This window comes from Phyllopteryx taeniolatus, unplaced genomic scaffold (assembly GCF_024500385.1).
Source record: "Phyllopteryx taeniolatus isolate TA_2022b unplaced genomic scaffold, UOR_Ptae_1.2 contig_31, whole genome shotgun sequence".
NCBI lineage: Eukaryota > Metazoa > Chordata > Actinopteri > Syngnathiformes > Syngnathidae > Phyllopteryx > Phyllopteryx taeniolatus.
This window is the reverse complement of record NW_026903239.1, coordinates 142,197-166,324: the sequence shown is the minus strand read 5'-3', so window position 1 is coordinate 166,324 and position 24,128 is coordinate 142,197. Positions and strand designations below refer to the sequence as shown.

General features: G+C 45.4%; 1 protein-coding gene across 2 annotated transcripts; it reads left to right on the top strand.

The window, feature by feature from the left end:
• Positions 1–1,332: 1,332 nt before the first annotated feature.
• On the top strand, positions 1,333–23,539 carry LOC133473627 (gastrula zinc finger protein XlCGF57.1-like). Of its 2 annotated transcripts, XM_061765230.1 has the most exons (3): positions 1,333–3,890; positions 4,399–4,555; positions 21,288–23,539. In XM_061765230.1, the coding sequence occupies exons 2-3, from the start codon at positions 4,429–4,431 to the stop codon at positions 22,658–22,660; spliced, it is 1,500 nt and encodes a 499-aa protein (XP_061621214.1). In that variant the 5' UTR covers positions 1,333–3,890; positions 4,399–4,428; the 3' UTR covers positions 22,661–23,539. The 2 variants fall into 2 exon arrangements, with proteins under 2 accessions (XP_061621214.1, XP_061621213.1); XM_061765229.1 differs by having other exon boundaries at positions 1,334–4,555.
• Positions 23,540–24,128: the final 589 nt, after the last annotated feature.

The following is a 24,128-nucleotide window of genomic DNA, read 5'->3' as shown; positions in this document are numbered from 1 at the left end:
ATGTAGGCTGCAGTCAGGATGAAGGATGCGAACTCACGTGGCGAGTAGAATGGTTTACAGTTTAACAATAGCGACTCCAAATGCGGGCTGCAGTGTGTGCTGAGCACCGTGACGTCCGTACACCATTTTTGGTTGATATAGAGGCATATCCCGCCGCCCTTTGTTTTCCCCGAGGATTCCATGTCGCGGTCCGCTCGATGAATGTGGAAACCGGCGCCATCGGGTACAGCGTCGCAAAGCCAGGTCTCCGTGAAGCACATGGCCGCGGAACGTCCGAAGTCTTTACTGGTCTTTAACAGAAGATGAAGCTCGTCCATTTTGTTGGGTAGGGAGCGTACATTCGCGAGGTGGATCGACGGGAATGATATAGCCACCTCCGTTACGTCACTTTATGTCCAAAAATGCCGGCCGATCTTCACCAAAATTTATGAGCACATTCCTATTTATGTCCACATACACCTCTGAAAATTTGACGGCTGTAGCTATCAAACAGTTTCGTATTCGAGTATCCTACTAAAAAACTTTGCTCTCCCGACGCCCATATTGTCCATTGACAAGAAGCTATCACTTCTCGATCTATTACACCAGGAGATGAAGGAGTTCAAAACCAGCTTGGAGTTCACGCGTCGAGAACTAAAAGAAGACAATGCCGAACTACACTCAGCCATGAAAGGTCTCAAGAAATCAAAATCAAAAAAGCAATGCTGTCAAGAAGCATGCGGGATAACCTCATGTTTCCCGGCATTTCCGAGAGTATACCTGATAATCCAGAGGCTCAAGTAAAAAAAACTTCCTGTCGACAGTGCTGAAAATCCCAAAGGAGACACTCGCTAACATCACCTTCCACAGGCTAGGAGGACCGCGAGCAGTGAGTCATCCCTGTCCAATCATCGCCAAATTTGAACATTTCCATCAAAAAGTTCGCATGCTACTCGTGCTTCAACGTTTAACGATATATTCCCTTCCGTTTTTTCTATGCTGAACTCAGATACAACATGTTCAATACATAATACCTCCTAACACAACTTCATATTATCAGCTACACAGAAATAAAGTTTCCATTAGACATTATATTTCTGAGAGTTATCTACCTACCACATGTATAGATAATACACTCGCGCAGATTGTCCCACGTTCACGTTTAACAATTCTCCCGGAATTGTTTGGGTTTGAAGATTTTGGTTCCCGGGATCGGTTCCTGCGGTGGTTTTCACCCCTACACCCCTTGTCCACTCTGTCCTTCTGTCTCTCCCCTAAAACCCTATTCTGTCCGGCTGGTTGGAGGGATGAGAAAAGCAAGTGAAAATTGGACATGGGAAACAATGATATCAAGATTAAGATTTGGACATTCTGGGTTAAACAGTACGTTAGGTAAAATGGCAAAGCACCGACGTGGTAGATGTGATTATCAGAATCTGAATCATCTTTATTTGCCAAAAAACACACAAGGAATTTGTCTCCGGTAATTGGAGCCGCTTTAGTACGACAAGAGACAGTCAATTGACAGAGAACACTTTGGAGACATAAAGACGTAGAGAAAAACAGTCACTGAACAATAAAGGGTTGCTAGTTATCGGGTAATGCCGGTAAAAAAGAAATTTGTGACAATTGTCCTCTAGCACTTAGAACACTTCGAATGACTAATATTGCAATCGTCCGGTGCAATGACCATTGTGCGAAGGGCGCCGAGACGTCAAGCGAGTAGTACGACAGTCTGGGACAATGTCGATTGTGCAAATGTTGCAGATACTCCTCAGTCAGTGTGCAAATGGAGCAGATGCTACTCTGGCAGGAGTGGCCAGTATATGCAAATAGTGCAGCGTGGCGAGACTAACGAGTAATATATACTTGGCCCGACATAAATGTGACAACAAACTCAAGACAAAAAATTGCCAGCATGTTGCAATGGAATTGTTGTTGTTATTGTCAACGAGGGGAAACAGTCGAATATGTAATTATGTATTGTACAAAATCAAAGACAGAAAGAAGACAGCTAATTTGTGACCTAGGGAGAGAAAAAGTTTGTTTTTATAGACATTATTCAACAAAAGGATTCAGAATCCAGATTAAGAGATAATAACGATTCATAAAATAATCATTACAGGATATTATTTCAGTACCTCAGACAAACAAAGCAACAGAGCCCCCCTGTGCCAAGGTATGGGAAAAATTTCTGTTCCCTCAGTTTGGCAAACTGTACCCTCAATTTAGTAAAGCGTACCCTCAATTTACAAATGATCAATCAACGTTATTTTTTCTCATACCTTGGCACCAGGGGGGCTCCGTACAAAGCTGATAGAATTGAGTTGCTGTTTTTAAACTGCATTTCAGCGTTAGCATTAGGTATTGTGGTTCCCACTCCTTACTAGTCGGTGGCGGAAAGAAGAACCCTTTACCTCCCGCTTGATCTCTGCTTAGCGAAGTGTTGCTCGCCAACGTGTCTCTTTGTTGGCAAGCTAAACTAAGCTAAGCTAAGCTAAAATAAGATAAGCTAGGCTAGGCTAGGCTAGGCCGAGGAGCTTCAACGTGCGACCCGCGGGAGGAGAAACAGCTCAGAAAATGGATGGTCAGTAAATATGATTTTTTTTTTTTTTGTTTGCTTTCAAAATGAACACTTTAACACTCATACGTACTCCATTTATATTACAATATTTGACCAAATATTTTTTTTCTAGTTTTCATGGTGTTCCTTATCGAAATAGCAATAAAGCAATAGGAGACATCTGCAAGACGGTTGCTTTATTATGATTTACAAATGCAAAAATTATACTGTACATTCATTTTCCGTAACACTAATCCTGTTTAGGGTTGCGAGGGGAAATATACATTTTTAACATTTTTTTTTTTTACATTTACATTATTCATTGATTTATTACATTATTCACATATTTCACTTTTCTCGCCCTTTGTCATTTAATCATGTGCAACCCATGTGCATGTTCAAATGAAGTACATTCAAAGGACTTTTTTTTTTTCAGTGCATGTGCTGGAGTCACAAGGAATGAGAAATGATCGCCTTGATCGATTAATAGGTGTCCTCACAAATATCAGTGGTTCATTCAATACAATTGAATTCTGAGTCCTTGCCTCAGTGGCGTTGTTGAAATCAAATGTTGCCGGGCATGAATGGTTCATCAGTGCTAATTGTTTTCCCAGCATCACCTCGAAGTGTCGCCAAAGCACCAACAGCTGCAGAAACCTGCGTACGCCAGCCGTGCAGTTGGCGTGAGGGACCGCACATTTCCACGCTCATGTCACTCGTGATACATCTCAACTTAGCCGCCACGTTTTTGTGCGTACGCACCTTTTGGACATGAGGCCCCTGTTATTATTATTTTTTAAAGATATACTACTTGCAGTCATGTATGCGGATTTCAAATCAACCTACATTTTGAATGCGTCTCAAGATTCGAATGAATTGTCGTGAGGTTTTTATTTTGAAGGTGGCTGGAGGGCAATTATTGTCAGGCTTTTATTTTGAAGGTGGCTTTCGCCGCTTGTTGGCGGCTTCTTACCGTAATGCATCGTATGAACAAAACTAGGGGCGGCTAGCTTGACTTCAGTTGGCTCCGAGTCGGTGGCCTGTCCCTTTAAATATTTCTGTCGTAAAGGATCACGGGTAATAATACATCGCCTTTCCCTTCTGGCGATGCGGGAGGAGGGGCGGTTTCAGCAAGTCTTCCTGAATTTACACCGAATGTTCCTCATCCTCGACCCGGGACGCCCCGTGATCACGACTTTAGTGGACGAAAACATCATTCGTGCAATCTTCGTGTTCGGTCTCGTGCACGTTGAAGCTTCTCGGCCTAGCCTAGCTTATTTTAGCCTAGCTCGCTAACAAAGAGTCGCGTTTGTGATCAAAACTTCGCTCAGCAGAGATCACGCGTGAGGTAAAGTGGTTTTCTTTCCGCCACCTACGAGTAAGGCGTGGGGACCACAATATATACTCACACTAAAATCCATCCATCCATCCATCCATCCATTTTCGGAGCCGCTTCTCCTCACGAGGGTCGCGGGCGTGCCGGAGCCTATCCCAGCTGTCTTCGGGCAGGAGGCGGGGCACGCCCAGAACCGGTTGCCAGCCAATCGCAGCTAACGCTAAAATGTGGTTAATAAAACAAAAGAACAACTAAATTCGATAAGCTTTGTTTGTCCGAGAGGCTGAAATAATGTCCTGTAACGATTATCGTTATTATTAATCTGTCATCTAATCATGTTTCAACACACATTTCCTCTCCTGAAGTTACACATTTTCACACTGTGCTGTTTTCTTGTTGATTTTGGTGCTTTGCCATTTTAACGAACATACTGTTTAATCCGCAGTGTCCAAATCTTCATCTTGATCTATTTGTTTCACATATGTGATTTGCACTTGCTTTTCTCATCCCTCCAACCGAGGGCGGAAAGTGTTGCGGTCGTCGTGTGAAAATGTGGGCAAGAAGGGCAGCGGAGTACGGGGAGGAACTTTGTGGACCGAAAGAGGAGAAGGAGCCACGACGTCAACGACTGGACGCCGCGTTCAATCTGCAACCTCGAAGTGTGCTACACAGAGCAGGTTGGTTCACTTGTTGCATGCGTTCTAATTTGAATAATATTTCTGGTTTTATATACGGGCCCCGTTGGATGATACATTTAACATAACGTTATTAACATCCTACAATGTGTACTATCTGTGTCTGCGGAAGGGGCGGAGCTATGTGGTGGCCGCTGCCACTCTGGACAGGGGGGGGTGGCAACCCCCGAATCAAGAAACGGTTAACAATTCTCTGAGCCTACCCAAATAGGAGTAAAGACGTCATCACGCAGGTTGCGCAGTTTACGCAACGCGTGGACCAGCTGACATCCATGGAATTGTTGGCCTGCAAGTGCTATTTATTTATCGGCTCCATCTTTCTAACCCTTCGGAGGAAAGGTGCCGAGGCTGCATAGTAGTTTGAATTCAAAGCAACTCTTTATGCTGCAATTAAACATTTTTTAAAAAGCACTCAAATATGTGAAATAATTGAGAAAAGCTTTGCAATTTGAATACAACAAAACTGTGAACAAACAAATGATTCCCCAAAGTATGGCCACTTAAATTAAGAGGAAGACGGTGTCAAATCCCATGAAGATATATTTGCTTTGCAGGAGTTCATGAAGCAGCCGTGTTTTTGCCTGATCCAAGTGTACGTTATAACTTTTTAGGGGCATCTTTTAACCTGAAGCGCATTTGAACCTGAAAATGATGCATTGTTTTGAAATAGGATGTTGTGTAAATACAAATGCAGCCCTATGGGGGGCACAAGCCAGTGCAAACTGGGTCCCTAGCCCGGATAAATGCAGAGGGTTGCGTCAGGAAGGACATCCGGCTTAAAACTTTGCCAAACAAATATGAGCGTTCATCCAAAGAATTCCATACTGGCTCGGTCGTGGCCCGGGTTAACAACGTCCGCCACCGGCGCCGTCAACCTGCAGGGCGCCGTTGGAAATTCAGCGAATGTGGGTCGAAGTCGAAGAAGTAGTGGAAAGCGGGTTCTTCGGCAGAAAGAGAAGAGGAAAGCACAGAGCCGAGAACTGAATGTGGGGACTTTGAATGTTGGGACTATGACAGGAAAATCTCGGGAGTTGGTTGACATGATGATTAGGAGAAAGGTTGATACATTGTGTGTCCAGGAGACCAGGTGGAAAGGCAGTAAGGCTAGAAGTTTAGGGGCAGGGTTGAAATTATTTGACCATGGTGAAGATGGGAGGAGAAATGGAGTCGGGGTTATTTTAAAAGAAGAGTTGGCTAAGAATGTCTTGGAGGTGAAAAGAGTATCAGATCGAGTGATGAGGCTGAAACTTGAAATTGAGGGTGTTATGTATAATGTGATTAGTGGCTATGCGCCACAGGTAGGATGTGACCTCGAGGTGAAAGAGAAATTCTGGAAGGAGCTAGACGAAGTAGTTCTGAGCATCCCAGACAGAGAGAGAGAGAGAGTTGTGATTGGTGCAGATTGGAATGGACATGTTGGTGAAGGTAATAGGGGTGATGAAGAAGTGATGGGTAAGTACGGCATCCAGGAAAGGAACTTGGAGGGACAGATGGTGGTAGACTTTGCAACAAGGGTGCAAATGGCTGTAGTGAGTGAACACTTTTTTCCAGAAGAGGCACGCACATAGGATGACCTACAAGAGCGGAGGTAGAAGCACGCAGGTGGATTACATCTTGTGCAGACGATATAATCTGAAGGAGGTTACCAACTGTAAGGTAGTGGTGGGGAAGAGTGTGGCTCGACAGCATAGGATGGTGGTGTGTAAAATGACTCTGGTGGTGGGAAGGAAGATTAGGAAGACAAAGGCAGAGCAGAGAACCATGTGGTGGAAGCTGAGAAAGGACGAGTGTTGTGCAGCTTTTCGGGAAGAGGTGAGACAGGCTCTCGGTGGACGGGAGGAGCTTCTAGAAGACTTGACCACTGCAGCCAAGGTGATCAGAGAGGCAGGCAGGAGAGTACTTGGTGTATCTTCTGGCAGGAAAGGAGAGAAGGAGACTTGGTGGTGGAACCCCAAAGTACAGGAAATCATACAAGGAAAAAGGTTAGCTAAGAAGAAGTGGGACACTGAGAGGACCGAGGAGAGGCGAAAGGAATACATTGCGATGCGACACAGGGCAAAGGTAGAGGTGGCAAAGGCAAAACAAGAGGCATATGATGACATGTATGGCAGGTTGGACACTAAAGAAGGAGAAAAGGATCTATACAGGCTGGCCAGACAGAGGGATAGAGATGGGAAGGATGTGCAGCAGGTTAGGGTCATTAAGGATAGCGATGGAAACATGTTGACTGGTGCCAGTAGTGTGCTAGATAGATGGAAAGAATACTTTGAGGAGTTGATGAATGAGGAAAATGAGAGAGAAGGGCGAGTCAAAGAGGCAAGTGTGGTGGACCAGGAAGTGGGAATAATTGGTAAGGGGGAAGTTAGAAAGGCATTAAAGGGGATGAAAAATGGAAAGGCAGTTGGTCCTGATGACATTCCTGTGGAGGTATGGAAGCATCTAGGAGAGGTGGCTGTGGAGTTTTTGACCAGCTTGTTCAATAGAATTCTAGAGGTGAGAAGATGCCTGAGGAATGGAGGAAAGGTGCGCCGGTGCCCATTTTTAAGAACAAGGGTGATGTGCAGAGCTGTGGGAACTATAGAGGAATAAAGTTGATGAGCCACACAATGAAGTTGTGGGAAAGAGTAGTGGAGGCTAGACTCAGGGAAGAAGTGAGTATTTGCGAGCAAGAGTATGGTTTCATGCAGAGAAAGAGTACCACAGATCTGTTATTTGCCTTGAGGATGTTGATGGAAAAGTACAGAAAAGGTCAGAAGGAGCTACATTGTGTCTTTGTAGATCTAGAGAAAGCCTATGACAGAGTACCCAGAGAGGAACTGTGGTACTGCATGCGGAAGTCTGGAGTGGCAGAGAAGTATGTTAGAATAATACAGGACATGTACGAGGGCAGCAGAACAGCGGTGAGGTGTGCTGTAGGTGTGACAGACGAATTTAAGGTGGACGTGGGACTGCATCAGGGATCAGTCCTGAGCAGTGGTGATGGATAGGCTGACAGATAAGGTTAGACTGGAATCCCCGTGGATCATGATGTTTGCAGATGACATTGTGATCTGCAGTGAAAGCAGGGAGCAGCTGGAGGAACCGTTAGAAAGATGGAGGCATGCACTGGAAAGCAGAGGAATGAAGATTAGCCGAAGTAAAACAGAATATATGTGCACTTTAATATGGACTTTAAATACTTGGGGTCAACCGTCCAGAGCAATGGTGAGTGTGGTCAGGAAGTGAAGAAACGGGTCCAAGCAGGTTGGAACGGGTGGAGGAAGGTGTCAGGTGTGCTATGTGACACAAGAGTCTCTGCTAGGATGAAGGGCAAAGTTCATCAGACAGTGGTGAGGCCAGCCATGATGCACGGATGAGAGACAGTGGCACTGAAGAGACAACAGGAAGCAGAGCTGGAGGTGGCGGAAATGAAGATGTTGAGGTTCGCTCTCGGAGTGATCAGGTTGGATACATTTAGAAATTAGCTCTTCAGAGGGACAGCCAAGGTTCGATGTTTTGGAGACAAAGGATGATGAGGATGATGAGGATGGAGCTGCCAGGCAAGAGAGCTAGAGGAAGACCAAAGAAAAGGTTGATGGATGTCATGGGGGAAGACTTGAGGGCAGTTGGTGTTCGAGAGGAGGATCCAGGAGATAGGCTTAATTGGAAAAGGATGACGCGCTGTGGCGACCCGTTTAGGACATGCAATAACTAACCAAGAGAACAAGATCAGGAGATCAGAGAGAACAGAAAAGGGCAGGACAGGATGTGGGGAAAATGAGCAAGGCAGTCCTACTGACGAGTGATGCGGTGGGTGTCTAAACACCTGTAAGAACCTGTGAGTTGATTTGTTAGTATAACCTGTGTTGTTGTCAACTGGTATATGGAGTTGCTGAGCCGGCACATCGAGGAAGGATCATTGGATATTCCTCTGTGACTTGTTTGATTTTCATCTCCAATTCTCTTGGTCATTTTTTATCTTGTTTTTTCTTGTAAGAAATGATTTTGCCTCGAATTAAAGCTTTCCCGGTTTCCCAAAGTAAGGATGGGGATATAGTTGTGGAATCATTCATATGTAGAAAATGTCCCCATTCCTTCCTTTCCAAATATATCGAATTCTGGATCTTTCAGTAGAGAACTATTACAGCGGCAGGTTGGGGAAGGTATCATGTTTGAGGCAGAGAGAAATTGGAGCGTGATCGCTAACTATTATTGGATGTATTTTGGAAGTGCTGTTTTGGGCAATTGAGTTTTTTGTGAAAAAGATGTCAATTCTAGAGAAGGAGCGTTGAACCGAAGAAAAGAGAGTGCATTACCTTCTTGTATGATTTTTATTCTCCATATGTCGGCGAGTCCGGATTCGTGCATATATTCATCTAATATTCGGGAAGACTGTGATTGTTTTGATTTTTTTTTTTTCTCATTTGAGCGGTCTATGTTTGGATTAAATACTATATTAAAGTCACCACCGATAATAATTGTTGAATTAGTCAACAAATTGGTCAGATGTGGAAAAAAGCGCGTCATCCTTTTCCATGTAAGCATATCTCCTGCAGTCTCCTCTGGAACACCAACTGCCATCATGTCTTCCCTCACGACATCCATCAACCTTCTCTTTGGTCTTCCTCTCGCTCTCTTGCCTGGCAGCTGCATCCTCATCATCCTTCTACCAATATACTCACTCTCTCTCCTCTGGACGGGTCCAAAACATCGAAGTCTGCTCTCTCTAACTTTGTCTCCAAAACATCGAACCTTGGCTGTCCCTCTGATGAGCTCATTTCTAATTTGATCCAACCTGGTCACTCCGAGAGCGAACCTCAACATCTACATTTCCGCCACCTCCAGCTCTGCTTCCTGTTGTCTCTTCAGTGCCACTGTCTCTCATCCGGGCATCATGGCTGGCCTCACCACTGTTTTATAAACTTTGCCCTTCATCCTAGCAGAGACTCTTCTGTCACATAACACACCTGACACCTTCCTCCACCCGTTCCAACCTGCTTGGACCCGTTTCTTCACTTCCTGACCACACTCACCATTGCTCTGGACGGTTGACCCCAAGTATTTAAAGTCCTCCACCCTTGCTATCTCTTCTCCCTGTAGCCTCACTCTTCCCCCACCACCCCTCTCATTCATGCACATATATTCTGTTTTACTTCGGCTAATCTTCATTCCTCTGCTTTCCAGTGCATGCCTCCATCTTTCTAACTGTTCCTCCAGCTGCTCCCTGCTTTCACTGCACTTCACAATGTCATCTGCAAACATCATGGTCCACGGGGATTCCAGTCAAACCTCATCTGTCAGCCTATCCATCACCACTGCAAACAGGAAGGGGCTCAGGGCTGATCCCTGATGCAGTCCCACCTCCACCTTAAATTCATCTGTCACACCTACAGCACACCTCACCGCTGTTCTGCTGCCCTCGTACATGTCCTGTATTATTCTAACATACTTCTCTGCCACTCCAGACTTCCGCATGCAGTACCACAGTTCCTCTCTGGGTACTCTGTCATAGGCTTTCTCTAGATCTACAAAGACACAATGTAGCTCCTGCTGAACTTCTCTGTACTTTTCCATCAACATCCTCAAGGCAAATAATGCATCTGTGGTACTCTTTCTAGGCATGAAACCATACTGTTGCTCGCAAATACTCACTTCTGTCCTGAGTCTAGCCTCCACTACTCTTTCCCATAACTTCATTGTGTGGCTCATCAACTTTACAAGCTGGTCAAAAACCCCACAGCCACCTCTCCTAGATGCTTCCATACCTCCAACGGAATGTCATCAGGACCAACTGCCTTTCCATTTTTCATTCTCTTTAATGCCTTTCTAACTTCCCCCTTACTAATTATTGCCACTTCCTGGTCCACCACACTTGCCTCTTCTACTCTCCCTTCTCTCTCATTTTCCTCATTCATCAACTCCTCGAAGTATTCTTTCCATCTAGCTAGCACACTGCTGGCACCAGTCAACACATTTCCATCTCTATCCTTAATCACCCTAACCTGCTGCACATCCTTCCCATCTCTATCCCTCTGTCTGGCATACCTGTATAGATCCTTTTCTCCTTCTTTTAGTGTCCAACCTGCCATACATGTCATCGTATGCCTCTTGTTTGGCCTTTGCCCTGTGTCGCTTCGCAATGTATTCCTTTCGCCTCTCCTCGGTCCTCTCAGTGTCCCACTTCTTCTTGGCTAACCTTTTTCCTTGTAGGATTTCCTGTACTGTGAGGTTATACCACCAAGTCTCCTTCTCTCCTTTCCTGCCAGAAGATACACCAAGTACTCTCCTGCCTGCCTCTTTGATCACCTTGGCTGCAGTGGTCCATTCTTCTGGAAGCTCCTCCCGTCCACCGAGACCCTGTCTCACCTCTTCTCGAAAAGCTGCACAACACTCGTCCCGTCTCAGCTTCCACTACATGGTTCTCTTCTCTGCCTTTGTCTTCCTAATCTTCCTCCCCACCACCAGAGTCATCTTACACACCACCATCCTATGCTGTCTTGCCACACTGTCCCCTACCACTACCTTACAGTTGGTAACCTCCTTCAGAATACATCGTCTGCACAAGATGTAATCCACCTGCGTGCTTCTACCTCTGTTCTTGTAGGTCACCCTATGTTCGTGCCTCTTCTGGAAAAAAGTGTTCACTACAGCCATTTGCATCCTTGTTGCAAAGTCTACCACCATCTGTCCCTCCAAGTTCCTTTCCTGGATGCCGTACTTTCCCATCACTTCTTCATCACCCCTATTACCTTCACCAACATGTCCATTACAATCTGCACCAATCACGACTCTCTCTCTGTTTGGGATGCTCTGAACTACTTCGTCTAGCTCCTTCCAGAATTTCTCTTTTACCTCTAGGTCACATCCTACCTGTGGGGCATAGCCACTAATCACATTACACATAACGCCCTCAATTTCAAGTTTCAGCGTCATCACTCGATCTGATACTCTTTTCACCTCCAAGACATTCTTAGCCAACTCTTCTTTTAAAATAACCCCGACTCCATTTCTCCTCCCATCTACACCATGGTAAAATAATTTAAACCCTGCCCCTAAACTTCTAGCCTTACTGCCTTTCCACCTGGTTTCCTGGACACACAATGTATCAACCTTTCTCCTAATCATAATGTCAACCAACTCCCGAGACTTTCCTGTCATAGTCCCAACATTCAAAGTCCTCACATTCAGTTCTAGGCTCTGTGCTTTTCTTTTTGCTTTTTTTCCACCTCTTCTTCGACTTCGACCCACAGTAGCTGAATTTCCACCGGGGCCCTGCAGGTTGACGGCGCCGGTGGCGGACGTTGTTAACCCGGGCCACGACCGATCCGGTATGGAATTATTTGTTTGGCAAAGTTTTAAGCCGGAGGCCGTTCCTGACGCAACCCTCTGCATTTATCCGGGCTTAGGACCGGCCTACAGTTTGCACTGGCTTGTGCCCCCCTAGGGCTGCATTCATTTTTTTCCTACACTATATACCAAATATTAAAACGTATTTGAAAAGAATACTCCTATTAGACGAGCCAAGGGGTGACTTTGGAATCGCGGAACAGTTGACCATCTGTGTATAGTTTGTCCACAACCAGTGAGGCGCGTTTTCCTTGTTAACTGTAATTCTTCATTAGAGGGTACAAAAGTTTGCATCACTTGTTGATTTTGCGTGGAAACTGGTCATTCATCCCAAGCTGTGTACCCTTCAGCTCCCGTCCTTTTGACTTTACAAAGACTTTCTGCTGTAAATGTTCAAATTTGGCGATGATTGGATGGGTATTACTTCCTGCTCGCGGTCCTCCGAGCCTGTGAACTCAGTGGAAGGTGATGTTAGCGAGTGTCTCCCGGATATTCAGCACTGTCGACATGAAGTTTTTTTTACTTGAGCATCTGGATTATCAGGTGTACTCTCGGAAATGCCTGAAAAATGTTATCCCATGTGCTTCTTGACTGTAAATTCAGCATTGCTTTGATTTATTTTTTATTTTTCTTGAACTTCTACCTCCGTTGTCATCGCTTTCATGGCTGACTGAAGTTCGGCATAGTCTTCTTGTAGCTCTCTGACTTCTTGGTGCGTGAACTCCAAGATGGTTTTGAACTCCTTAATCTCCTGGTGTAAGAGATCGAGAAGTAACAGCTTTTTGTCAATGGAGGAGAGGACTTGAATATTCAGCTCCGAGCTCTCTTTTCAGTGGATTGCCGCAGTCGTCATAGTGGGCTCCGCTAGCTTGCATGATGAAGCGATCGAAAGATCCATCGATGAAATGGTCAAGTGGATCCACAACGGACACAATGGTATCTTGGCATCAGCAGGCATTTGAAAAAATTAATCAATAATAATCAGCCCCGTAGTAAGAGGAAAAAACAATGGATGAGGAGGAAATTAAGCCAAAGGATTGCTAATCTTATCTTTCAGCGTGGCCGCCAAAATTTTGTCTGGGAAATCTCTCATTCTCTCGCAGTGTCAGAGCATGTCACACGTCACCTCCTGGTTCGTTCAAACAATCCAATCGTTTGAGTGAACGTACTGAAGAATCATTTCACGAATTAATTTGTTCGTTCCTCACTTTAGTTGAACACAGCCGCGAGCCTGTGGCGCACACGAAAGTTGTCCGCAAATGGCGCTACATTGGCAGAAGCCGACATCTGTGTTTGAGTACGCCCAGTAACCGCCAACGAGGCGGCACACATAACCCTAACCCGGCAGGCTTCGTGGAGTGTGCAGGCGCCTATGTTTTGCTGGACAGCAGCTATGACGCTCCATCAAAATGTCTTGAAAATCGGACCGTGGCGCAAAAATGATTCGGGCACGCAGAAAAGTGTGCAAAATCAGATGACCACGGTGTCCCATACTGCAAGTCAGGGGCGGTGATACCTTAAATGGCACCCTGTTGCAAGCCCCCTCGATGCCCCCCACCATCTTCCTCCTCCCCATTATTGCTAATGGTATAGTATACGGTGGGTCAAAAAAGTATTTAGTCAGCCACCAATTGTGCAAGTTCTCCTACTTAAAAAGATGAGAGAGGCCTGTAATTTTCATCATAGGTATACCTCACCTATGAGAGACAAAATTAGAAAAAAAAATCCATGAAATCACTTTTTATTTTTTTGCTTTATTAGCAAATTATGGTGGAAAATTAGTATTTGGTCATTATTAAAAGTTAATCTCAATACTTGGCAATGACAGATTTTAAATGTTTTCTGTAAGTCTTCACAAAGTTTTCACTCACTGTTGCTGGTGTTTTGGCCCATTCCTCCATGCAGATCTGCTCGAGAGCAGTGATGTTTTGGGGCTGTCACAGACTTTCAACTCCCTCTGAAGATTTTCTCTGGGGTTGAGATCTGGAGACTGGCTAGGCCACGCCAGGACCTTGAAATGCTTCTTTTGAAGCCACTCATTCGTTGCCCGGGCGGTGTGTTTGGGATCATTGTCATGGTGAAAGACAGCCACGTTTTCAATGCCCTTGCTGATGGAATCAGAATCTGATTCAGAATCATCTTTATTTGCCAAGTATGTCCAAAAAACACACAAGGAATTTGTCTCCGGTAGTTGGAGCCGCTCTAGTACGAAAACAGACAGTCAATTTACAGAACACTTTGGAGACATAAAGACATTGACAAAAAACAATTGTGCAAAAAGATGCAGAGTCCTCTAGCACTTAGAGCAGTTCGAATGACTAATATCGCAATAGTCCGGTGCAATGACCATTGTGCAAAGGGCACTGAGACTTCAAGGAGTGTATGCGGTTTAAAGTGACGAGTAGTGCGATAATCTGGGACAATGGTTGTGCAAATGTTACGGATACTCCTCAATCAGTGTGCAAATGGAGCAGATGCTACTCTGGCATGAGTGGCCACTATATGCAAATAGTGCAGCATGGCGAGACAACCACAGTGAGTGCACGAGTAATACATAATTGGCCCCACAGAAATGTGACAACGAACTCAAGTCAAAAAATTACCAGCATGTTGTAATGGAATTGTAGGTCAGGTGTTTAAGAAGTTGATCGCAAGAGGGAAGAAGCTGTTGGAATGTCTACTAGTTCTAATTTGCATTGATCAGTAGCGCCTACCTGAGGGAAGGAGCTGGAAGAGCTGGTGACCGGGGTGCGGAGGGTCAGAGAGGATTTTGCACGCCCTTGTCTTAGTTCTGGCAGCATGCAAGTCCTCAATGGTGGGTCGGGGGGTACCGACAATCCTTTCAGCAGTTTTGATCGTCCGTTGCAGTCGGAGTTTGTCCTTTTTTGTAGCAGCACCAAACCAGACTGTGATGGAAGAACACAGGACTGATTCGATGACCGCTGTGTAGAACTGTCTCAGCAGCTGCGGTGGCAGAAGCCGCAGGAAGTACATCCTCTGCTGGCCCTTTTTGAGGACGGAGTTGATGTTGGTCGCCCACTTCAGGTCCTGAGAGACTGTAATTCCCAGGAACTTGAAGGTCTCAATGGTTGACACAAGGGAGCTGGACAACGTGAGGACGTTTTCACTCAAAATCTCATGATACATGGCCCCATTCATTCTTTCCTTTCCCCGGTCAGTCGTCCTGGTCCCTTTGCAGGAAAACAGCCAGAAAGCATTATGTTTCCACCCCCATGCTTCACAGTAGGTATGGGGTTCTTTGGATGCAACAGGGCAGTGGAAGGGTTTGTACTCCAAACACAAGTTGAATTTTTACCAAAACGTTTTATTTTGGTGTCATCTGACCATATGACATTCTCCCAGACCTCATAGGTGAGGTATACCAAATGCTCTCAAGCAAACTTCAGACGGGCCTGGACATGTACTGTCTTAAGCAGAGGGGACACGTCTGGCACTGCAGGATTTGAGTCCCTGGTGACGTAGTGTGTTACTGATGTTAGCCTTTCTTACTTTGGTCCCAGCTCTCTGCAGGTCATTCCCTAGGTCCCCTGCTGTGGTTCTGGGATTTTTGCTCACTGTTCTTGTGACCCCACGGGGTGAGATCTTGGGTGGAGCCCCAGATTGAGGGAGATTAGCAGTGGTTTTATATGTCTTCCATTTTCTAATACTTGCTCCTTTAGTTGATTTCAAGTCTGTCCTTTTAACAGCTCTTTGGTCTTGGCCATAGTGGAGTTTGGAGTGTGACAATTTGAGGTTGTGGACAGGTGTCTTTTGTACTGATAACGAGTTCAAACAGGTGCCATTAAAACAGGTACAAGTGGAGGAGAGATGAGCCTCTTAAAGAAGAAGTTACAGGTCTGTGAGAGCCAGAAATCTTGCTTGTTTGTAGGTGACTTATTTTACTGAGGAATTTACCAATTAATTCATTATAAATCCTACAATGTGATTTTCTGGATTTTTTCCCCCCCTCATTTTCTCTCATAGGTGAGGTGTACCTATGATTTATAAAAAAAAATAAAATAAAAAAAACTGGCCTCTCATCTTTTTAAGTGAGAGAACTTGCACAATCGGTGGCTGACTATATTCCTTTTCCCCCACTATAGGCTGACATAAACACGGTCCTCTCTTTTTGCCATAAATGAGATATAAATAAAACAACAGGTAACTCATTTTGGCCGCTTGTATCCGGGATCTTGTTCTTTCGGTCACGACCCACAGCTCGTGACCGTAGGTGAGGGTAGGAACGTAGATCGACCGGTAAATCGAGAGCTTCGCCTTTCGGCTTAGCTCTTTCTTTACCACAACGGACCGATACAAAGTCCGCATCACTGCAGACGCTGCACCGATCCGCCTGTCGATCTCATGTTCCATTCTTCCCTCACTCGTGAACAAGACCCCAAGATACTTGAACTCCTCCACTTGGGGCAGGATCTCATCCCCGACCTGGAGAGGGCACGCCACCCTTTTCCGACTGAGGACCATGGTCTCAGATTTGGAGGTGCTGATTCCCATCCCAGCCGCGTCACACTCAGCTGTTAACTGCTCCAGTGAGAGTTGGAGGTCACGGCTTGATGAAGCCAACAGAACCACATCATCTGCAAAAAGCAGAGATGCAATACTGAGGCCACCAAACCGGACCCCCTCTACGCCTCGGCTGCGCCTAGAAATTCTGTCCATGAAGGTTATGAACAGAATTGGTGACAAAGGCCAGCCTTGGCGGAGTCCAACCCTCACCGGAAACGAGTCCGACTTACTGCCGGATATGCGGACCAAGCTCTGACTCCGGTCGTACAGGGACCGAACAGCCCGGCTGGGACGTTGTGTTAAACATAAATAAAAACAGAATACAATGATTTGCAAATCATGTTCAACCTATATTTAATTGAATACACTACAAAGACAAGATATTTAATGTTCAAACTGATAAACTATTGTTTTTAGCAAATAATCATTAACATTGAATTTGATGGCTGCAACACGTTCCAAAAAAGCTGGGACAGGCTCATGTTTACCAGGGTTACATCACCTTTTCTTTTAACAACATTCAATAAACGTTTGGGAACTGAGGACACTAATTGTTGAAGCTTTGTAGGTGGAATTTTTTCCCATTCTTGCTTGATGTACAGCTTCAGCTGTTCAACAGTCCGGGTTTTCCGTTGTCGTATTTGTCACATTTTCAATGGGAGACAGGTCTGGACTGCAGGCAGGCCAGTCTAGTACCCGCACTCTTTTACTACGAAGCCACGCTGTTGTAACACGTGCAGAATGTGGTTTGGCATTGTCTTGCTGAATTAAGCAGGGGCTTCCATGAAAAAGACGTTGCTTGGATGGCAGCATATGTTTCTCCAAAACCTGGATGTACCTTTCAGCATTAATGGTGCCTTCACAGATGTGTAAGTTACCCATGCCATTGGCACTAACAGCCCCATACCATCACAGATGCTGGCTTTTGAACTTTGCGTCCGCATGGTTCTTTTCCTCTTTGGCCCGGAGGACACGACATCCACAATTTCCAAAAACAATTTGAAATGTGGACTCGTCGGACCACAGAACACTTTTCCACTTTGCATCAGTCCATCTTAGATGAGCTCGGGCCCAGAGAAGGCAGGCGGCATTTTAGGGTGTTGATAAATGGCTTTTGCTTTGCATTGTAAAGTTTCAAGTTGCACTTCCGGATGTAGCGCCGCACTGTATTTACTGACATTGGTTTTCTGAAGTGTTCCTGAGCCCATGTGGTGATATCCTTTACACATTGATGTCTGTTTTTGATGCAGTGCCGCCTGAGGGATCGAAGGTCACGGACATTCAATGTTGGTTTTCGGCCTTGCCGCTTACATGCAGTGATTTCTACAGATTCTCTGAACCTTTTGCTGACATTATGGACCGTAGATGATGAAATCCCTAAATTCCTTGCAATTGTACGTTGAGGAACATTGTCCTTAAACTGTTGGACTATTTTCTCACGCACTTGTTCACAAAGAGGTGAACCTCGCCCCATCTTTGCTTGTGAATGACTGAGCAATTCAGGGAAGCTCCTTTTCTAGCCAATCGGTGGCACCCACCTGTTCCCAATGAGCCTGTTCACCTGTGGGATGTTCCAAACACGTGTTTGATGAGCATTCCTCAACTTTCTCAGTATTTTTTGCCACCTGTCCCGGCTTTTTGGGAACGTGTTGCAGCCATACAATTCTAAGTTAACAATTATTTGCTTAAAACAATCAAGTTTGTCAGTTTGAACATTAAATATCTTGTCTTTGTAGTGTATTCCATTAAATATAGGTTGAACATGATTTGCAAATCATTGTATTCTGTTTTTATTTAACACAACATCCCAACTTCATTGGAATTGGGGTTGTACTTCAATTGCTACTATCATGACTACTACTAATACTACTACGACGACCACCACCAATAACTGCAAATACGACTACTACCACCACTACTACTACTACTACAGTAAATCGATTGAGCAATGTTACTGCACTGCGCACATTTATTTTTTTTTGCACGTCAGGTTAACAATCCTCCATCCTCAGCCAGAATAGGGATTCCCCCCAAGACTTATTTCCAAATGTTTTTTTGCTCTCAAGGCTTCTGCAGCAACCCAATCCTCGTAAAATTATCCAGAATTAATCTATGTGAGAAATCACATTAATTTCATTGAAGAATCATGTTTTTGTTGACTTGGAAAACTACTCCAGTAACTCGCTTAAAATATCACTCAACCTGATATTTCTTCTCGTGTGTGATTCTGTAAATAAAACTGTCACCACATTATTGCGTGTGAGAATAGCAATTATGGGGCCAAGACATGGTATTGAATGAATTAAACATCAAAACTGAAATAAAAAGTAACAAATTGTCAATATTATGTCACTTGGAATTGTTCAGAGGGGCTGATTGAAAGCAAAATGAAAGCAAATGCAAACAAAGCAAACTGTACAATGTTTACAAAGCAAACTGTACATCCATCCATTTTCTGAGCCGCTTCTCCTCACTAGGGTCGCGGGCGTGCTGGAGCCTATCCCAGCTGTCATCGGGCAGGAGGCGGGGTACACCCTGAACCGGTTGCCAGCCAATCGCAGGGCACATACAAACAAACAACCATTCGCACTCACATTCACACATACGGGCAATTTAGAGTCTCCAATTAATGCATGTTTTTGGGATGTGGGAGAAAACCGGAGTGCCCGGAGAAAACCCACGCAGGCAAGGGAGAACATGCAAACTCCACACAGGTGGAGCCGGGGATTGAACCCGGGTCCTCAGAACTGTGAGGCAGACGCTCTAACCAGTCTGGAGTTGCCCACGGTGAGAGGCGCCGAGCAGGTGTGAGTATACTTATTGCCCCCCCGGCTTGGCGCCTGTACGATGGGGTTCACCCCGGTGGACGAGAGGGTAGCCTCCCTCGGGTGGGGGGAAACGGGTCCTGACTGTTGTTTGTGCCTATGCACCAAACAGCTGGTCAGAGTATCCATCCTTCTTGGAGTCCTTGGAGGGGGTGCTGGAGAGCACTCCCGCTGGGGACTCCATTGTTCTGCTGGGGGACTTCAATGCTCACGTGGGGAATGACAGTGAGACCTGGAAAGGCGTGATTGGGAGGAACGACCCCCCCGATCAGAACCCGAGCGGTGTTCTGTTATTGGACTTCTGTGCTCACCCGTTGCTGGACACCAGCGGTGAGGGATGCCGTCAAGCTGAAGAAGGAGTCCTATCAGGCCTTTTTGGCCGGCGGGACTCCTGAGCCAGCTGATGGGCACTGGCTGGCCAAGCGGAATGCAGCTTTGGTGGTCGCTGAAGCAAAAACTCGGGTATGGGAGGAGTTCGGTGAGGCCATGGAGAAAGAGACTTCCGGACGGCTTTGAGGAAGTTCTGCTCCACCATCCGGCGTCTCAGGAGGGGGAAGCAGCGAACCACCAACACTTAAAAAAGGGGGACCGTAGGGTGTGTTCCAACTACAGGGGGATCACACTCCTCAGCCTCCCTGGTAAGGTCTATTCGGTGGTGCTGGAGAGGAGGGTCCATCGGGAAGTCGAATCTCAGATTCAGGAGGAGCAGTGTGGTTTTCTTCCTGGCCGTGGAACAGTGGACCAGCTCTACACGCTCGGCAGGGTCCTCAAGGGTGCATGGGAGTTCGCCCAACCAGTTTACATGTGTTTTGTGGACTTTGAGAAGGCGTTCGACCGTTTCCCTCGGGGAGTCCTGTGGCGATGCTTCGGGATTATGGGGTAACGAAACCCCTGATTCGGTCCCCGTACGACTGGAGTCAGAGTTTGGTCTGCATATCCGGCAGTCTGACTCGTTCCCGGTGAGGGTTGGACTCCGCCAAGGCTGCCCTTTGTCACCGATTCTGTTCATAACTTTTATGGACAGAATTTCAAGGTGCAGCCGAGGCATAGAGGGGGTCCGATTTGGTGGCCTCAGTATTGCATCTCTGCTTTTTGCAGATGATGTGGTTCTGTTGGCTTCATCAAGCCGTGATCTCCAATTCTCACTAGAGCAGTTCGCAGCCGATGTGATGCAGCTGGGATGAGAATCAGCACCTCCAAATCTGAAACCGTGGTCCTCAGTTTGAAAAGGGTGTCGTGCCTTCTCCAGGTTGGGGCTTATATCCTGGAGAAATTCAAGTGTCTTGGAGTCTTGTTCACAAGTGCGGAAAGAATGGAACGGGAGATGGACAGGCGGATTGGTGCAGCTTCTGCAGTGATGCGGACTTTGCATCGGTCCGTTGTGGTAAAGAAGGAGCTAAGCCGAAAGGCGAAGCTCTCGATTTAAGGGTCGATCTATGTTCCTACACTCACCTGTGACCGAAAGAACAAGATCCCAGATACAAGTGGCCGAAATGAGTTTCCTCTGCAGGGTGTCTGTGGTCTCTCTTAGAGAAAGGGTGTGAAGCTCGGTCATCCGGGTGGACTCAGAGTAGAGCCGCTGCTACTCCACATCGAGAGGAGCCAGATGAGGTGGCTGGGCAGATAATTGATATGCCTCCCGGACACCTCCCACCGGGAGGAGACCCCAGGGACGACCCTTGACACACAGGAGAGACTCGTCTTTCAGCTGGACTGGGAACGCCTCGGCATCCCCCCGGAAGAGCTGGATGAAGTGGCTGGGGAGAGGGAACTGTGGGCGTCCCTGCTAAAGCTACTGCCCCCGCGACCCGACCTCGGATAAGCGGTAGAAAATGGATGGATGGATGAGTTTTAATATTTTACACTTATTCACATTTATTGTTGTCGTCGACCTGCCCAATTTTAATATTTCCAATATATCAAACTCATCTGTCTTTCACATTCACCTTAAATATAAATCTAATCTATAATACACAACATTAAAGTCAGAACATGAGAAAAGACTTATCAAACCATGTGTTTGTCTTCTTGTCTTGCAGACACTGAAGATCTTCTTACTCAGTGGCAGGAGCCAGAACCCCCTCACATTAAAGAGGAAGAGGAGGAAGAAGTGCACCCCCACATCAAACAAGAAGAGGAGGAGGATATCACCAAGTTTCCATCGACTGGTGACCCTTTGAAGAGTGAAGATGCAGCTCAAAGTGAGGAGAGCAGAGGGGCGGAGCCTCCAAGCGGCAGCTCAAGTCAACACATGACAACAGAAGCTGATGGAGACCAGTGTGGAGGCTCACAAGCAGACGGACTCTTAGCTCCACTATCAGATCGCGACGACACGATGTCACACTCTTCTGACTATGATGATGATGATAAACAGTCTGAAGGTGATATGACATGTCACACTGACAATAAACAATGGAAATGTTCTCAGTGTGGGAAAACATTGGCTAAAACGAGTAAATCGAAACACATTAGAACACACACTGGTGAGAAGCCTTTTTCCTGCTCAGTTTGTTGTCAAAGATTCTCAAGGAAGGAACACGTAAAAAGACACACAAGAATGCACAGTGGTGAGAAGCCTTTTTCCTGCTCAGTTTGTGCTCAAAGATTCTCTGTGAAGGAAAGGCTAAAATTACACACAAGAACCCACACTGTTGAGAAACCTTTTTCCTGCACAGATTGTGGTCAAAGATTCAGTCAGAAGGGACACTTAAAAATACACACACGAACCCACACTGGTGAGAAACCTTTTTCCTGCTCAGTTTGTGGTCAAAGATTCTCTGTGAAGGAAAGCTTAAAATTACACACAAGAACCCACACTGGTGAAAAACCTTTTTCCTGCTCAGAATGTGGCCAAAGATTCACTTGGAAGGGAAACTTAAAAATACACACAAGACTGCACACTGGTGAGAAACCTTTTTCCTGCAACATTTGTGGTCAAAGATTCTCTGTGAAGGAAAGGTTAAAATTACACACACGAACCCACACTGGTGAGAAACCTTATTCCTGCTCAGTTTGTGGTCAGAGATTCACTCAGAAGGGACACTTACAAATACACACAAGAATGCACACTGGTGAGAAACCTTTTTCTTGCACAGTTTGTGCTCAAAGATTCTCTGTGAAGGAAAGCTTAAAATTACACACAAGAACCCACACTGGTGAGAAACCCTTTTCCTGCACAGTTTGTGGTCAAAGATTCTCTCTGAAGGAAAGCTTAAAATCACACACAAGAACCCACACTGGTGAGAAACCTTTTCCCTGCTCAGATTGTGGCCAAAGATTCACTCGGGATGTATACTTAAAAATACACACGAGAATGCACACTGGTGAGAAACCTTTTTCCTGCTCAGTTTGTGGTCAGAGCTTCTCTTCTACGGATCGGGTTACGACACACAAGTGTGCTGGTAATAAGTGATTCGTGATCAAGAAGCTTTTAATGTAAATGTTTTAAAAAAAGTAATTACTATGTTACTGACTTTTGTACTAGCTTTTATTGCATCTTCTTGTCCATACATTTTCTAAAAGCCTCCTGTGGGCAAATGTTGAGAATTAGCACGGGTGCCAAAATTCTTTCAAGGTGAGCAATCAATTATTCCACTGTTCTGAACTCATAGATGATGTCTGCTGACAAAAAAGCCCCCCAAAATAGACTGTAGTCATTGAAGAATTTTTTCTGATGAAATGTTTGATTTTCAGCCAGCTTTTGCCCCACCCACTATCAGATAGTGACGACATGATGCCACATTACAACACTGACCAAGATCATGATGAGAAAAAGTCCAAAGGTGATATGACATGTCACACTGACAACAAAGTATGTAAATGTTCTCATTGTTGGAAAACGTTTGCTGTAAAAGCAAATGACACATGGGCAGACTCACTGGAGAGAAACCATTTGGCTGTTCAGTTTGTGGTCAAACGTTCTCCACTAAGTATTGGGTTAATGAACAAGTGTGCTGGTGAGAATCGCAGTGATCAAGAAGCTTTCATTGAAAATGTAAATGTTTAATATCAAAAGTAATGGCAAAATCTATATTTGTGCATTTTACCTACCACCTTTATCTTCGTGTTGTCTTTGTCTTTTCTAAAAGACTCCTCTGGACAAATATTAAGAAATAGCACTGGTGCCAAAACCCACAAAGTAATGCATGCCTTGTTTTCCAATAATTTATTGATGTCCATGTCAAATAAAGGAATTATTGATTGAACTAGACTGTAAAGAAACATTGACTTTTTGTGGTAAACTGTAAAGTGTACAGTACATGTGATCCATAATAAAATGTGCTTCTTCGAACAGTGAGAGTGACTCAATTTACTTGTATCCCAAATCCATTTTGCCCATTGAAAAGAATAGAAACGCCTTGAAAGTGGCACTAAGCAGACCCCAAAAAATGGCACGTAAATGCGACACACCACAGAGAAGAGTAATGTTAATAAGGCTGACAAATTTGAATGAATAAAATAATGACATAATGCCACAGCCGAACACGGCACCTGACGACAGCGGGACGGTAGTTAGATAGTCGCCACTGCGCCATTCACTAGTATTAAGTTACCCACGAAGCCATGTTGTCTGGTGAAAGTTTACAAAAGTATCCGTCGTAAAATGAGCACTGTAGCGTCGGCTGGTGGTGGTGATGTTCAGCTCGCCATCTGCGTGTCTTCAAAAAGTCAACGCATCGCTTTTTTATTTCATTTTTGGCGAGCTAAAATAACGTCACCGAGCTGTTTTGTAAAATCGAAGCATGTGGCGAAGACGCCTCATCGGGGTGTAGCCATCGTTAGCCTGCTGACTGCACGCTGGAGTGGTAAATGGGCCTTGTTATGGAAGCTCGGCACAGCTAACTCACAACTGAGCAGCATTGCCAAACGAAACGACGTCA

Coding starts and splice junctions, on each gene's coding strand:
- LOC133473627 (XM_061765230.1), top strand. CDS start 4,429: ATGTGGGCAAGAAGGGCAGCGGAGTACGGGGAGGAACTTTGTGGACCG. Junction 4,556..21,287: donor AAGTGTGCTACACAGAGCAG/GTTGGTTCACTT, acceptor CTTGTCTTGCAG/ACACTGAAGATCTTCTTACT.